Below are 14356 nucleotides of genomic sequence, written 5' to 3'. Positions count from 1 at the left end.
AAGATTTTGACATATTGTGCAAATAAAATTGTACTGTTTTGTCTCATTTTGAAAGACAATGAACAAAAGGAAACAGTATCTCTCATGATATTGCTCCCAAGTAATAAAAGGCAGAGAGCATGAAGTGGAAGGGGTGAAAGGTGGGAGGTTTCAACTCTGACAGAAAGACGTAGGCAAGAGCAAGGATAAGCTTCATAAAAAAATTATGTGACTTAAATTTGTACCTGGCCATCTTTATTACCTACTGCAATTAATGTGGCAGAATGGTTTGCAATGGTTTTCACAACCAAAAGGGAACATATATGTTGAGTCTGTGTGTCCCAGTTATGCTTATGATCAATCACTGGACACAGACAACAAGAATAACTTTTAACAGGTCTTTACTATTCGGAGGTCAGGGCTGAACTGCCCAGCAAATCCCTACACAACACTTATATACCGATGTGGTCACCACCGGTATTACAGTATACAGCAGCCAAGAGAAAGTAGTACATCTCTTAAGGTAGTTCTCTTAAGGTGGAACAGGTTACATACACCACAATCCTCCCTTTTTAGCTTAACAGTTATATCCCCATTTAACATAACATAATAACATATATATATATACAACTTCATGCAAAACAGTTCAAAGATTCAGTCTCTGAGGAGGCCTCCTGATTCGAGTTGGATAACGCCTTTCAGGGGTCTCTGATTCTCGTTGCTGGGGTGACTCATCTAGTTGGTCTCTTATGGATTGGACATCATCATCAGGTACATTCACTTCTGAGGTAGATGCTTCAGGTTCACTAACTTCTTCCACGGTTGTCTCTGCCGTAACCATGGGTTCGACCCTTGTACTCGATTCTACCAGTTGGTCAGCATGACGCCGTATTACATTTTCACCAATATCTACCGTGTACATCAGGGGTCCTTGTCTGGCCCGAATTGTTCCAGATTGCCATTTCTCGTTTTTATAGTCCCGGGCTAACACTGGTTGTCCTATTTCGAAACTCCAAGTGGTCTTGTTATTTATATGCTGGAACTGTTTGTTTTCAACTTCCCTCCGCACATTTGGTTTTAACAAGTCCAACCTGGACCGCAACCTCCTGTTATAGAACATCATGGCAGGACTTTGGTTTGTCACTGCATGAGTGGCGTTTCGATATGCCAGTAGGAATTTGTCCACCTTGTGTTGTAGTGGAATCTGATCTTCGCTCATGGCCTTTATTGCTTTTTTGAACGTTTGTACAAATCTCTCGGCCAACCCGTTTGTAGCCGGATGATATGGGGCAGAGGTATAATGTTTCACCCCATTCTTCTTCATGAATTTCTGGAATTCTTCTGACACGAACTGCGGTCCGTTGTCTGAACATATTTGTTCTGGCAATCCATTTCTCGCAAATATCATTCTTAGCACCGCGATCGTCTTTTCCGAGGTAGTGGTAGTCATCTTAATCACTTCTGGCCCTTTAGAATGTGCGTCCACCGCAATTAAAAACATGGAGTCCATGAATGGACCAGCAAAGTCAATATGTACACGTTGCCATGGGGTTGAAGGCCATTCCCATGGATGCAGCGGTGCAATCGGAGGTGCATTTTGCACTTTTTGGCACCCTGAGCAGCTTTTCGTCAGATCCTCTATCTGTTGGTCAATACCCGGCCACCACACATAAGCCCTAGCAAGGCTTTTCATCTTGACTCCCCCCAAATGACCTTCATGCAGTTCCTTTAGAACTCTCTCTCTTAACTTAGGAGGAATAATCACCCTTGTTCCATACATCAATGTTCCTTGACAGACGGACAGCTGTTCTCGTCTTGCTGAGAATGCCGGTAACAGTGGATCACCATGTGCTGGCCATTCGTAGACCCGGGACAGTGTCGGGTCGTTCCTGGTTTCTCTTTCAATACTTGCATTGGTGACTGGTAAACATTCGATGATGGTCGAGTGAAATAACTCAACAGGGTCAACCGTCGGTGCCTCCTCCTCTGTAGGTAGTGGCAGGCGCGACAGCCCATCAGCATTACCATGCTGCTTTGTACCTTTGAATTCAATCTGATATTGATGTGCCCCTAGGAAAAGGGACCATCTCTGGAGTCTCTGTGCTGTCATCACCGAAACACCCTTCTTAGGGTTAAAAATGGATACCAACGGCTGGTGGTCTGTCAGAAGCGTAAACTTTTGGCCCTGCAGGTAATGATTAAACTTCTTTACTCCCCACACAAGGCTGAGAGCCTCCCTATGTATCTGAGCATAGTTGTGCTCAGTGGAGGTCAATGATCTGGATGCGAACGCGACTGGCCTCTCCAGGCCATTTGGCAACTTGTGTGAGAGTACTGCCCCAATACCATATGGAGAAGCATCACAAGCCAAACGAATAGGCAGCGTTGGGTTGAAGTGAGCCAACACTTCCTCTGAGGTGATCAATGCCTTGCTTTTGCGAAAGGCCCTCTTACAGTCTTCACTCCACTTCCATGGTACTCCCTTCTGCAAAAGAGCATTCAGCGGGTGCAGCACCGTGGATAAATTTGGCAGAAACTTATGGTAATAGTTAATCAACCCTAGGAACGACCTCAACTGGGATACATTATCCAGAGCGGGAGCCTTCACAACAGCTTCGATCTTGTCAGGAGACTTATGAAGCCCCTCCTGGTCAATGACATGACCACAGTACGAGATCCGCTTCTGAAAGAACTCACATTTCTGGCGATTAACTCGAAGTCCATATTCTTTCAATCTGGTGAGCACCAGTTCCAAATTTGCAAGGTGTTCCTCGTCATCATCTCCTGTAATCAGAATATCGTCCAGGTAACATTGTGTGCCTGGAATTCCCTGTAATACCTGCTCCATGGCCCTCTGCCAAATTGCTGGAGCCGATGCCACTCCAAAAACCAGTCTATTATACCGGTACAAGCCTCTATGCGTGTTGATCGTGAGATACTGGCGTGACTCTTCCTCAACTTCCATCTGTAAGTACGCCTGCGCCAGGTCTATCTTTGTGAAGTGTTTCCCACCAGACAACGAAGCGAAGATATCCTTAATCCGCGGAAGCGGATACTGCACCGTGTGAAGCACCGGATTAACAGTGATCTTGAAATCTCCACGGATGCGAACCTTCCCCGGTTCCCCCGGCTTGTTGCTCGATGAACGCTTCATGACGGGAACAATGGGCGTGGCCCACTCACTCCAGTCTACATTAGACAGTACTCCTGAACGTTCTAGCCCTTCCAGCTCAGCTTCCACAGCAGGTCGTATCGCATAAGGTTTGAAAAATTTCGGGTTTGCATGTTCTTCAACCTTGATGTTTGCCGTAATTCCTCTCAGTGTTCCCAGTCCCTGTTGGAACACCTCTTTAGCATCGTCCAATATTCTGGACAATCATTTAGGTTTGACATCGTCCTTTTTACCGGAATCTACCGTTAGTGCTTTTAAGGAATGCCAGTCCATATTTATTTTCCTAATCCACTCCCGTCCCAGTAGTGGTGGACCTCCCTCAGGTAGCACATATAAGTCCATTCCTCAGCTTTCTTTGCCCTTGTGGACCACCTTTACCTCTATCTTCCCAATGGGGTATACTCTTTGCCCCGTGTATGTTTTCAATACAATCTCCGTATCCCGTAGGGGAATATGTGGGAATAACCTTTTGTAATCTTGCTTATTCATGACCGTCAATGCCGATCCAGTGTCCAATTCCATCTTCACTTGGACTCCTGCTATCTGAAGTGTGACCCAAATTGTTTGGAGGTCTGCTTCCTTACCAACATTGTGTACTCTTAGACTACCCAGTTCATCACTGCTGGAGTCTGAATCTGACTTCTGTTCGTTCGAACTGTTCTCTGTCACCTTGTGTACCTTTCTGTACTTTTCCTGCGGTGACTTTTTGTTGCTGGTCTTCTTTCCTGACCAGCATACTTTAGCTATGTGACCAAGCCTGCCACATTTTCTGCATTCCTGATTTTTGAACCAGCACTGGTTCTGATCGTGCGTTGTCTTTCCACAATGATAACATTTTACTGTACCCAAGACCATTTGATTGGTGCTGAGTTCCGGTGACCGTAGCTGCATTTCCGCCGTGCCTCTCGCTGCGGCTTCTTGCGATGCTGCAATAGTGACAGCTTTATCAAGCGTAAGATCATACTCCTCAAGCAGTCGCTTTTGTGTTCCTTCTTTTAACAATCCACACACAAATTTATCTCTCAGCGCATCTGCTAGTCCTGTTCCAAACTGACAGTACTTTGATAGCTTACGCAGTTCAATTAAAAATTCAGCGTTGCTTTCGTCTTTCAGCTGCGTTCTTCTGTAAAATTTAAATCGTTCTGCTATCATCAGCGGCGTGGGGTTTAAATGATTTTTCAGGACAGTAACAATATTCGCGAAAGTCTGATCCGCCGGTTTATCTGGTGACAGAAGGTGCTTCAGTAGCCCGTATGTCTTCGCACCCATTGAGCTTAATAAGGTTAGTGCTTTCTCATCATCTGGTACCTTATTTGCTTTACAATAAACTTCCATGCGTTCTACATACGTGGTCCAATCTTCGATATCACTATCAAAGGTATTAATGTTCCCATGTTTAGGCATCCTTGCAAGTTTTTAAAATTTATCTTTTTCTCAAAATGGTGGCTTCCCGCGCTTGTCTTCTTCCCCCGCCTACTAAAATGACGGCTTCCCGCGCTTGGCGGTCTTTCCCGCGCTCGTCTTCTTCCCCCGCTGACTACAATGGCGGATTCCCGCGTTTGCCTTCTTCCCCCGCTGGCTGCAATGGCGATTGCCTTGCTGCTGCCATTCTCGCCTCCCCAGCGGTTTTCAATTCCCCGACGCTGCTTTGCCTCGCAGCCCCGCTTGCAGCCCGGTCCTTTACACCGGCTGCGTTTGAGTTCTCCGCGGCTCTCGTGCCTTAAGCTGCCCCAGTCGCTGCGCCTCTCGGCCTCGATTGCAGCCCGGCCCTTTTTACCGGCCGTGGTCGAGTTCTCCGCCCTTATTCCTCCGTTTTCCCTCCCCTACTCCACAGCCAACGCGGCCGACTTTCTGCTCATGTCGCTGATCGGCTTACCCACCACCGTGGTAGAAGGGATGATCACTGCCTGTCGCTGATGGAGGGCTTCGTGGTCAGAATTTTTCTTCTTAACCCGGGTTCTCGATGCCTCCCGTGCGATGGTGCTCAGCAGGATGATGAGGGCGGATGCCTCTTCTCGACGCCCGTTCTGAGGACGAAGCTGCCTTGGATGTAAAACTGCCGCAGGGTAAGATCGGACTCGTCGCCACTGTTGAGTCTGTGTGTCCCAGTTATGCTTATGATCAATCACTGGACACAGACAACAAGAATAACTTTTAACAGGTCTTTACTATTCGGAGGTCAGGGCTGAACTGCCCAGCAAATCCCTACACAACACTTATATACCGGTGTGGTCACCACCGATATTACAGTATACAGCAGCCAAGAGAAAGTAGTACATCTCTTAAGGTAGTTCTCTTAAGGTGGAACAGGTTTCATACACCACAATATATGGAAATAAGACCTATGTGAAAATTCCCAGACTTGCAATGTTTTGGCAAAATGTTCTATTGTATCCAGTGATAATTTCTCTGTCCACAATAGCAAATAGACAATAAATGTTTACAGCAGAGAAGCAGGCCATTCATCCCATCGTATCTGTGTTGCCTCTTCGCTAGAGCAACCCAAAACTATTCCCACGATGTTGCATTCTCCCCAAAGCCTTTTATCTTCCTCTGCTTCAACTAGTGATCCAATTTTCCCTTGAAAGATGTAATAACCTCTGCATCCATCACTCCCTGTGGCAAAGCATTCCATGCTCCAACAACCTTATTTCTCTGAATCTCTGTCTTCTCTCCTCTTAGCTTACTCTGCTCCAAATGGAAATAGTAACCCAGTATCTGAAGTCTTTCCTCATAACTAGTTTTCCATCTCTGGCATTACATTGGTGCATTTACACTGTGCATTCTCCACAGATTTAATGGGCTGGATTTTACTTACCGAGACGAGTTGGGGGCGGGACTGCTGCCTTCCGGGTTCTAGACGCCCCCAGCGACGTCTGACGAACAGACGCTATTTTGCCCTGATTGGCCTTGTTAAGCCCACCCTGTGGGCTTGCCGGCCAATTAAGGGAAAGCCGGTGTCAGGTGACGTCAGTTGATGATGCTTCATGTGCCGGTTTTCTTAAAGGCATATACACCACACTTGTTTGACAGATGATTTGACAGTGTTTGACAGCATTGAGGTGCTGTCAAACACTGACATCACTGTCCAAAGGTGAGCCCTTGCACCCAGGCTATCCAATTACTCTTTCCTTAGGATAAAACAGATGGCAACTGCAGCTAAGATTGCAGAAGCAATCTGTCACTTCTCCCGATGAAATGAGGCCACACAAACACTTCACAGCTTGTCACCTGCAGAAACATCTAAACACATAAAAAATTACTTTCATAACATTTCCTTACCTCTGATACTAACCATTGTCACTTTGCATCCTTCACACCACTCCTGCAACTGTCATCCAAACACCAACATAACAACAGACCCACAGCACGCCTCACTTACCCTGGCGGGGTTCCCCAACGTCGGGAAGCCCGCAGCAGCAGTCGAAAAATTGGGAAAAGCCTCTTAACTGCCTGTTAACTGCCTGATAACAGGCAGTTAAGTGGCTATAATCCTCTTCCCGCCACTAGGAGTCAGGTCCCTGTGCAAATCGGGGACCCGACTCCCGGGAAGATTGTATGGAGGCGGGTTGGGAGCGGGTTCGGGACCCGCTCCCATTCTTTTTGACTTTCCCAGCAGTCCTGCCTCCAAACCTGCCTCCTCAGGGCTGGTAAAATCCAGTCTAACGTCTTTCTATAATGGAGCACCCAAAACAGCACACAGCACTCTAATTGTGGCCCAACCAATTTGTTGTACAATTTCATCATTAGTTCTTTACTCCTGTACTTCATGTTTTTATTTATAAAACCCAAAATGCTATTGGCCTTTTTTATGGCTTTGGAAGCATTGGAAAAGCAACCAGCAAGCAAAAGTTAATTAGCAACAGGTTTTTCTTCCTCACCAATTTTTCCCCTTCTTCTGAAGAAGCTGACTCCTTCTGGACCTGGTTCCACACAGCTGGCCACTGTCCACTCCCTCGCCCAAGTATCCACTTTCAAGTGAGAGCACTCACGTGAAAATGTCAGCAGGTTATTCAACCATTGGGGCATCACAGCTGGGCCTGATCTCCCCAAGCGTCCATAAATGTGCACGTTACAGCAGCAGTCATTGAATCGTGATCTTGAATGATAACACTAGGTCATTTCTTTTACCCCCTTCCAAGCCCAGGAATGCTGAAGTTTATGGTAGCTTACAGGCTGCTAACCCAGCTAAAAACAGCTAACTCAGCATAGACTGAAGATTAAACCTAGGACCTTCCTGGTTTGTATGGCTCAGTTCCAAGCTGCCTTTACCAATTCAGCCATCGGGGGAAACTAGCATGAGATTTACAAGAAGAAGACATTTCCACAGACTCACCTCTGCATCTGCTGATTCCGGACCAGTGCCTGGTCACTCTACATTCAAGCTGCCTTCGGCCTAACAGCCTGTATCCTCGGTCACAAAATATTTGACAGCGTGTTCCGAGCGTGCTCCTGTAGTTTGGACCCCTTGGTGAACGACAGTCTACATCACCGTTTTCTATGCTCAATGGATAACACCATCTTGGCTCTGGAAAAAGTAAGTTCAGGTTCAAGAGATTTGCCGGTTTAGATTTTCTTACCCCTCTTCTCCTGGAGGTAGCAATTCACTTTGGGGAATGGTTCCAAGGATAATAGTGCCCTCTAGTACTTCCCCCAGTGGCCATTCTTCAGGCTGAGCTGAGACAGTAGTAGTAGATGGAGGACATTGCATCCAAGACTGAACCTATTCTCACCTGGCCTCCACAAGGGATGTTAGGCAGCAATTAGAAGTGGGAATGCTGGCTGAGCTTGTTTTTTCCTTTTCTTCCCTAGAGAAACCGTGGCAAATTATAGTATCTCCCCCTCTGCTGGGATCAAACCTGCAGAGCTCAGCACCACAGCACAGGGTGTAATTATCCATTCAGCCATCAGGTCAGCAAGTTGGGCAAAGCCAGTTTTATCCATTTAAATTAAGATACCGTAAAAATTATAACAATGTTTTAGATGGTAATCTGATTATTGCAACATTTGAAATCATCTCCTTTCCATTTCTCTTCCATTTTGCCCCCAGTTCAAGTTTGTCTGACATGATTCATTTTTCTAGGTTAAAACATGTCAACTGGCCACACTTGGCTTGAACAAGGTATAATGCTGAGCGAGAAAGGCAAAAACGGGTGAAAGGAATAACTCATTGGTTAGTATGGTCGGCGACAGAGCCATGCACACTTACTCCATGTTTTCTTTTCTCCTCCAATGTTCTGCCTTCCTCTCCTGAAGGTTTTGACTCTTGTTGAGGTAGGACTCACAAGTGCTAGTTGCCCTCCAGTACCTTACCCAAGTGGCTGTTCATCATGTGTAAGCCCACTAACCCTGGAAGTCAATTCCACAACTCTCTGTATAAAGATATTTCCCCTGCTCTCTGTTCTAAATGTTTTGTATTTAATCTTTATCTATGGCCCCTCATTCTCAACTACTGGAACAGTCGGCTTCTATCTACCCTGCCCCATACTTTCATAATTTTAAACACTTCTATCTATCACTCTGTAAACTGTGTTGTTCTAACAAAAAAAAATCCAATTTTCTAGTATTTCTTCATATTTGTATCAGGCAGCATTCCAGTGAATCTGTGTTGTACTCTCTCTTAAGCCTCAATATCTTCCCACTAGTATGGAAATATCATGCACACAGTACTCTAACTGAGGTCTTATTAATGGTTTATGCAGGTTCATCATTATTTCTTGGATTTTATATTCTATACCTCTTATGATGAAACCTAGAACTGGCACAGTGTTCAAGGTGTGGTCTAGCCAGAGCACTATACAGTTTGATCATTACTTCCTTTGACTTATATTCTGCTGTTTTGACTATGTAGTTCAATAGTCTATTGGCAGTGTTGATTGCTGCTCTGCATTGGTTGGACATGTTCAGCGTAGAGTCTATTAAAACTCGTAGGTCTCTTTCCATTTCATCCTTTGCTTTTTCAATACCATTCATAAAGTACATGTGTTACTTATGTAAAAATAAGCAACTTTACTTTACATTTACCTGCATTAAATTTCATCTAGCCTTAATCTGCCCAGGTGTTTATTTAGTCCAACTCTAATTTTTGAACTGTTTCCTCCAATACCGTTGTCCCTCCCAATTTGGTATCATCAGCAAATTTGACCACTTTGCATTGAGTTGTTGATAGGTAACTTATGTAAATGAGAAACTATAGCGGTCTCAACACCAAGCCCTGGGCACCCCACTTAGTGCCCCTCACCTTGAAATAACTCCACTAACCCTTTCTACCTTTCAACCAGTTTCTTATCTCTTCCCAGGGTTTATTCTGACTTTAGCTAATAGGCTTTCATGAGGGACATTGCCAAATGCCTTTTGGAAGTCAAGGTATGCTGTATCTTAGGGATTTCCACAGTCTACTTATCTTCTGAATTTGATTATTTTATGTTCCAGGTCAGTTTCATGGCACCAGTTGCAATGCCAAAGCAACTGTATTTGGATAAATGGCAATCACAGAATTAACGCCACTGCATGTGCATTATCTTGTGCAGTTACTCAAAAGCTATTTTTGTGGTCAGAGACTCATGGCTAGACAAACTAGAAGCCCCTTTGGAAACCTAACCTAGCACTATAATAGATATGCAACAAAAAGGCCACTTTAAACTGAAGGGTTTATACTGATAGATTGGTTTAGCTTGGCTCCAGTATGAACACTCCTGATCAGTATATGATATTTGGTGCTGAGTTTACCCCAGTGTCACTCTATTTACTAGTTTGAGTCCAACCACTTCAGGTGGGCAGTAGCTAGAGTTTTGGAGGACACTGGAGCCACATTGCCAACAGACAAGTGTAGGCTGACAGGTGTCAGCGAGGCAGCATTATTTCCACCTCACTCACAGCACTGATGCGACCATGCTGCCAGTGTTGTCACCTTTTGCAAAGTTCAAAATTGAACAAAGGGCCACCGAGAGAGTGGAGCAGTTGCTGAGATTGTGCCTCAAATTCTGATGTTTTCTTTGCTGCTGAGCAAAATCCACTGAAATTTGAATACCTCATGCCTCCACATCAAAGTAATCAGAAAAAAGACTTTGGGGGAAAAATTCAGTATCACCCCGTTTGGGGCGCCATTATCGGCCGTGTGCAAAGTTTAGCGCCTGGCGCTAATTATCGCCTCCGACGGCAAACTTGGCTTTTATCGCCCCGGAGGTGATTGGAGCACTAAATCAGGCGCTTCACACCTGTCTTAAGGCGCAAAGGCCGAGGAGCGAGGCGCTACCTCAGAGCGCTGGTGAAGCAAGGAAGGGCAAATCAAAATGAACCTGCAAAGTGCTGCTCAGTACCCAAAACTCCTTCACACAGCATTGACTCTCTCCAGAAGTCTCTCTCTCTCTCTCAGAATGCAAGGTGCAAAAATGTCACGGAAAAAAGGCAGGAAGCGGTCGCCTTTAAATAGGGCTCCCCGAGTCCCTTTCTGACAGCATAACGCTCCCCTCAATGTGTCGTTGCTAGCGGCAGGAGGTAAGGCAGGGGGCGCCACTCAATATCCGGTCCGGGGCGCTAACGGGGCGTTGCGCACTCAACTGACGTCACGATCTGCCGGCGCAGGAGATCGTGGCAGTAGTGTTTAGCGCCGCCACAAAATGTCTAGTTAATTTCGCGAGCGGCACAAACATCACCGCGCCCAGGCGCTAGTTGCTTTATGCCCCAATTGGCGCCCTCTTAAGGTGCTAACGGGAGGTGCAAACAATTGAATTTTTCCCCCTTTAATTTGATTTATTTTGCCAATCTCTCTTGAAGGCACAAAGTCCTGCCGGACCCTTCTCAAATATAGGTTATCTGATCTCCGTCTGTTAATAATAATGAAAATATAGTAGGAATATTTTCTATGTTCTCTGTTTCTAGCAAATCTTAAAAGCTTTCTTTAAGAACAGGTTTATGACTTTATTTGAAATAGTGATAAGAGGAGAGATTCCCACTATGTCTATGTCACCAACATATAGCAACTGTAAGAAAATTCTCCCCTGATCTATATGGCCCAGTGTTACCCCAGTCAATGCCGTATCCCAAACTTTTATTTTAAAAATAGCTTTTGGTGTCTGGCTTCCATCATTATACTAATATGAAGCCAGAATACAAATTCACTGCTCGAGATTCTGAATCTGTACTGGGGTACTGTAAACTAGAAAGTGGGTCAGCATAGATACAAGTGTAGACTTCTCATCCTATCACCTGTGTGCAATGTGACCTGAATTGCTTTTTGATCCTGCTTATGAGCACATACGTTATATCACTGGAGTTTTGTTTATTGACTGTCCCATTACACAGTACTTTAAGTATTGTGCTGGTAACTATAGCAGAATTGTTCCAGATGCATTGCTAACCAGAACACATCTCTATTCTGTTTACTTTCCCATTAATTTCCTTTTCAGCTCCTACCCTTTTCAGTTGATAGCGCCTCCAAATGTCATAGACTATTTCATACCTTATTTTTGACTAATGGCCAATAAGAAGCTGCACTCAATCAGCCAACACTCAGTCTTTAAGTACACGAAGAATGACCATTTGAGAGAGGTACAGAAGGATTGCTGGTGCCAATAGAACCCCGAAATGAGTCAGCACCTTCAGGTGGGGAGGGGAGAGAATTAGAGGGAAAATAATAGAAAGGAAGGTATCTATTTGTAACTAACTTTTCTCCATAAGTTCCCAAGACTCTCAGAACAAGATAAATGCACGAGCATCCATTTTGATTTCATGTATATAAATAGCAGAACATTGTGATTAGTATCAAAATAATTCAACTTGATTATGCAGTGAGATGCAGTCGAAAACGTCAGTGGTGATATTACAGATATGTGTCTCTATAAATGAGCAGCTTACCTTTATAATCTATATAGTAACTGCTTCCAGTATATTGAATTCTGTAATCAACATAATGGCTTCCAGTATAAGAATATCCAGACCCTAGAAAACAAGGAACAATGTGATTGACGCATTTATATATCTCATTCAGCGCCTGTTCCCATAGTGCTCAACTCTCAGCAATATTCTATTGCAGTAGGACTTGTCCAGTAGTACTACCTATCTTGAGGAGGTGATAAGCAGGTTCCCTTTGGGGTCATGTTGGCTCCAAGATGACAGGAAAAGGGAATGAGAGATTAGAATTGAATCAATTCTCTGGCAGATTCTGTAAAATGATATATTAACCAGGTAGATCTCCAGTACACCAGTTGATGACCAGCCAGCCAATCTGACTTTATTGATGAAGCCAGGAGGGATGGACCAGTCACTTGGGATAGGTACAGAAGGATGGCTTGTGCCCATGGAACGTGTTGGCAGACTAAATGCACCTTCTTTCCACTGAGCTCCAGGTAACCCTGCAAGCCAATGTCCTAATGAATAAGGTAAACCTAACTAGTCAAGCAGCAGGAAGCTTCCCAATGCACTGTGCTGATAAACTAAGATTTGCAATTTTAGCCAGTTAAATCCAGTGGCATCTCTACCCAATCATTAAATATGGTGATGGTTTCCATGGTTGCAAGACACACTGATTATCTAAAACAAAGATTGTCCTTTTTATTCTGTAAAACCACAACAATTTGAAGTGGTATTTAATATCCTGGAGCTCAAAATGCTGCAGAAACTATACCATTTACATTGTGGGGTGGATTCCACAACACCCACAGCAACAGACAACGCCACACACGCAAACTTGCACATGTGCAGTTGTTTGAAATTTATATTTGAGTGGGAAGGTCCACAAGGTCACCAGGAAATTACATCAGAGGTCAAAATGACCAGGCTGAATGCTCAGCCACCCCTCCCACCACCGTGGCCAGAATAAAATAGCAGCTGACGTCACCAGCATTTGTAAAGCCATCTATTTGAGGTGGTTCTTGGCACCTTGGGAGGCAGTACAACATCTTTCTTACGTTACAACACTGCTACCAATGTCAAGGCTTCTGTCAGCAACAGCACTGGAATGTAAAGAGGTCACTGTGATAAAACATTTCTGAAAAATAAGCACAGTTCTGTTGTTTATTTGTAACTTTCATAGCAGCTATTCCAGAAACAAGTTCCATATAGGTGACTCCTGGCACTTTTCCATTAGTGGGCTGCAGCTCTTGGCAGATGCATACCTCTTCCATCGACTCCACCCATAAGTACTAACAATGTGGCCTGTAGAGAACAGGTGGCATCATAGACCTGTGAGAAATGTGGATCTAGGAATCTGCCATTGGATTAAATGCCTTTTATTGCACAAGCTAAACACTGAAAGGCTGTCTCACATTTCTATCTTCTGTATCCAAGTTTCCATATTACACAGTGGATTCCAGCTGGCCTACAGACACTGGCACCTGAGGACAAATCCAAATGGGCACAATGGCACATGGAGCCTTCTCTCCTGAGACCAGATCTAAAGAAGAGGGTAAGTATAGAAGGGCTTTTTAAAGACACAACATTTCAATCTTAACACGTTTCATTCATTTAAAGTCAGACTTAATTTTGGATTAAAATTGGGATCGGCTTTGAAATATCTGGCACCACTCCTTGGGGGAAAAGTTCCTCTGTTTGCTATGTAGCAAAATCAGAAACAAGTAGCTTTAAAATGTTTACTATTTTACTACAAGTACTGCACAAGTTCTTCCCCCCTCCCCAATCCAGTATATTTCAATGGGTCTGCAATCAGTCTCTTTTATGGACCTGATATACCTTAAATAGCTACAGAGACTGGTAGTTATAACTCAAACAGTTGGCTTTTAATAGCTTAGAACTGGACAGAACAGAACACACATGTTAGCCTTCTGACCAGCTTCTCAGAAGTGAACTAGGAGGCGGAGCCAGGGGCGAAGTAACAGATCAGGACAATCAATGGCACAGCAGAGTGGTATACAGTACATCAGCATTCCTGGCCAACCAAGAAAACAGCAGGGTTACAATAGATTACAATAGGAAACAATACACAGGTAGAATAAGGTATATACTTATAAGACTTATTTCACCACATTCACCCCTCCTATAAGTTAAGTCTGACCAGGGGTTTTACAGTTCGTAGTGAGCGACGTAGCGTCGGCCGAGGAACCTCTTGGGGGACTTGCTCAGGTTCCTCCGTCGTCCCGGCATCTGCTGGGTTTTCCAAAACGACGTTTTGTACGTCTTGTACCTCCGGGCATCCCACCCCCACAGGCGGCGCATCACGGTGCTCCACACCCGCATCTTCACTAGCAG

The 14356-nt window shown here is 44.6% G+C and overlaps 1 protein-coding gene across 2 annotated transcripts in view; it reads right to left on the bottom strand.

Moving 5' to 3' along the window:
* Positions 1–14356, bottom strand: part of LOC147125096 (sushi repeat-containing protein SRPX2-like) — a 92693-nt gene that overhangs the window by 30763 nt on the left and 47574 nt on the right. For both annotated transcript variants that reach the window (XM_085997287.1, XM_085997278.1), the window contains exons 3-4: positions 12008–12091; positions 7488–7679 (exon numbers count right to left, since the gene is read on the bottom strand). In XM_085997287.1, coding sequence (XP_085853413.1) covers positions 7488–7679; positions 12008–12091 — 276 coding nt within the window. The remainder of the gene's footprint in view (positions 1–7487; positions 7680–12007; positions 12092–14356) is intronic.

Source organism: Somniosus microcephalus, chromosome 1, assembly GCF_052327205.1.
Source record: "Somniosus microcephalus isolate GS21.2 chromosome 1, FLI_Smic_1.0, whole genome shotgun sequence".
NCBI lineage: Eukaryota > Metazoa > Chordata > Chondrichthyes > Squaliformes > Somniosidae > Somniosus > Somniosus microcephalus.
The sequence above is the reverse complement of the archived record's forward strand: the minus strand, read 5'-3'. Positions and strand labels throughout refer to the sequence as shown.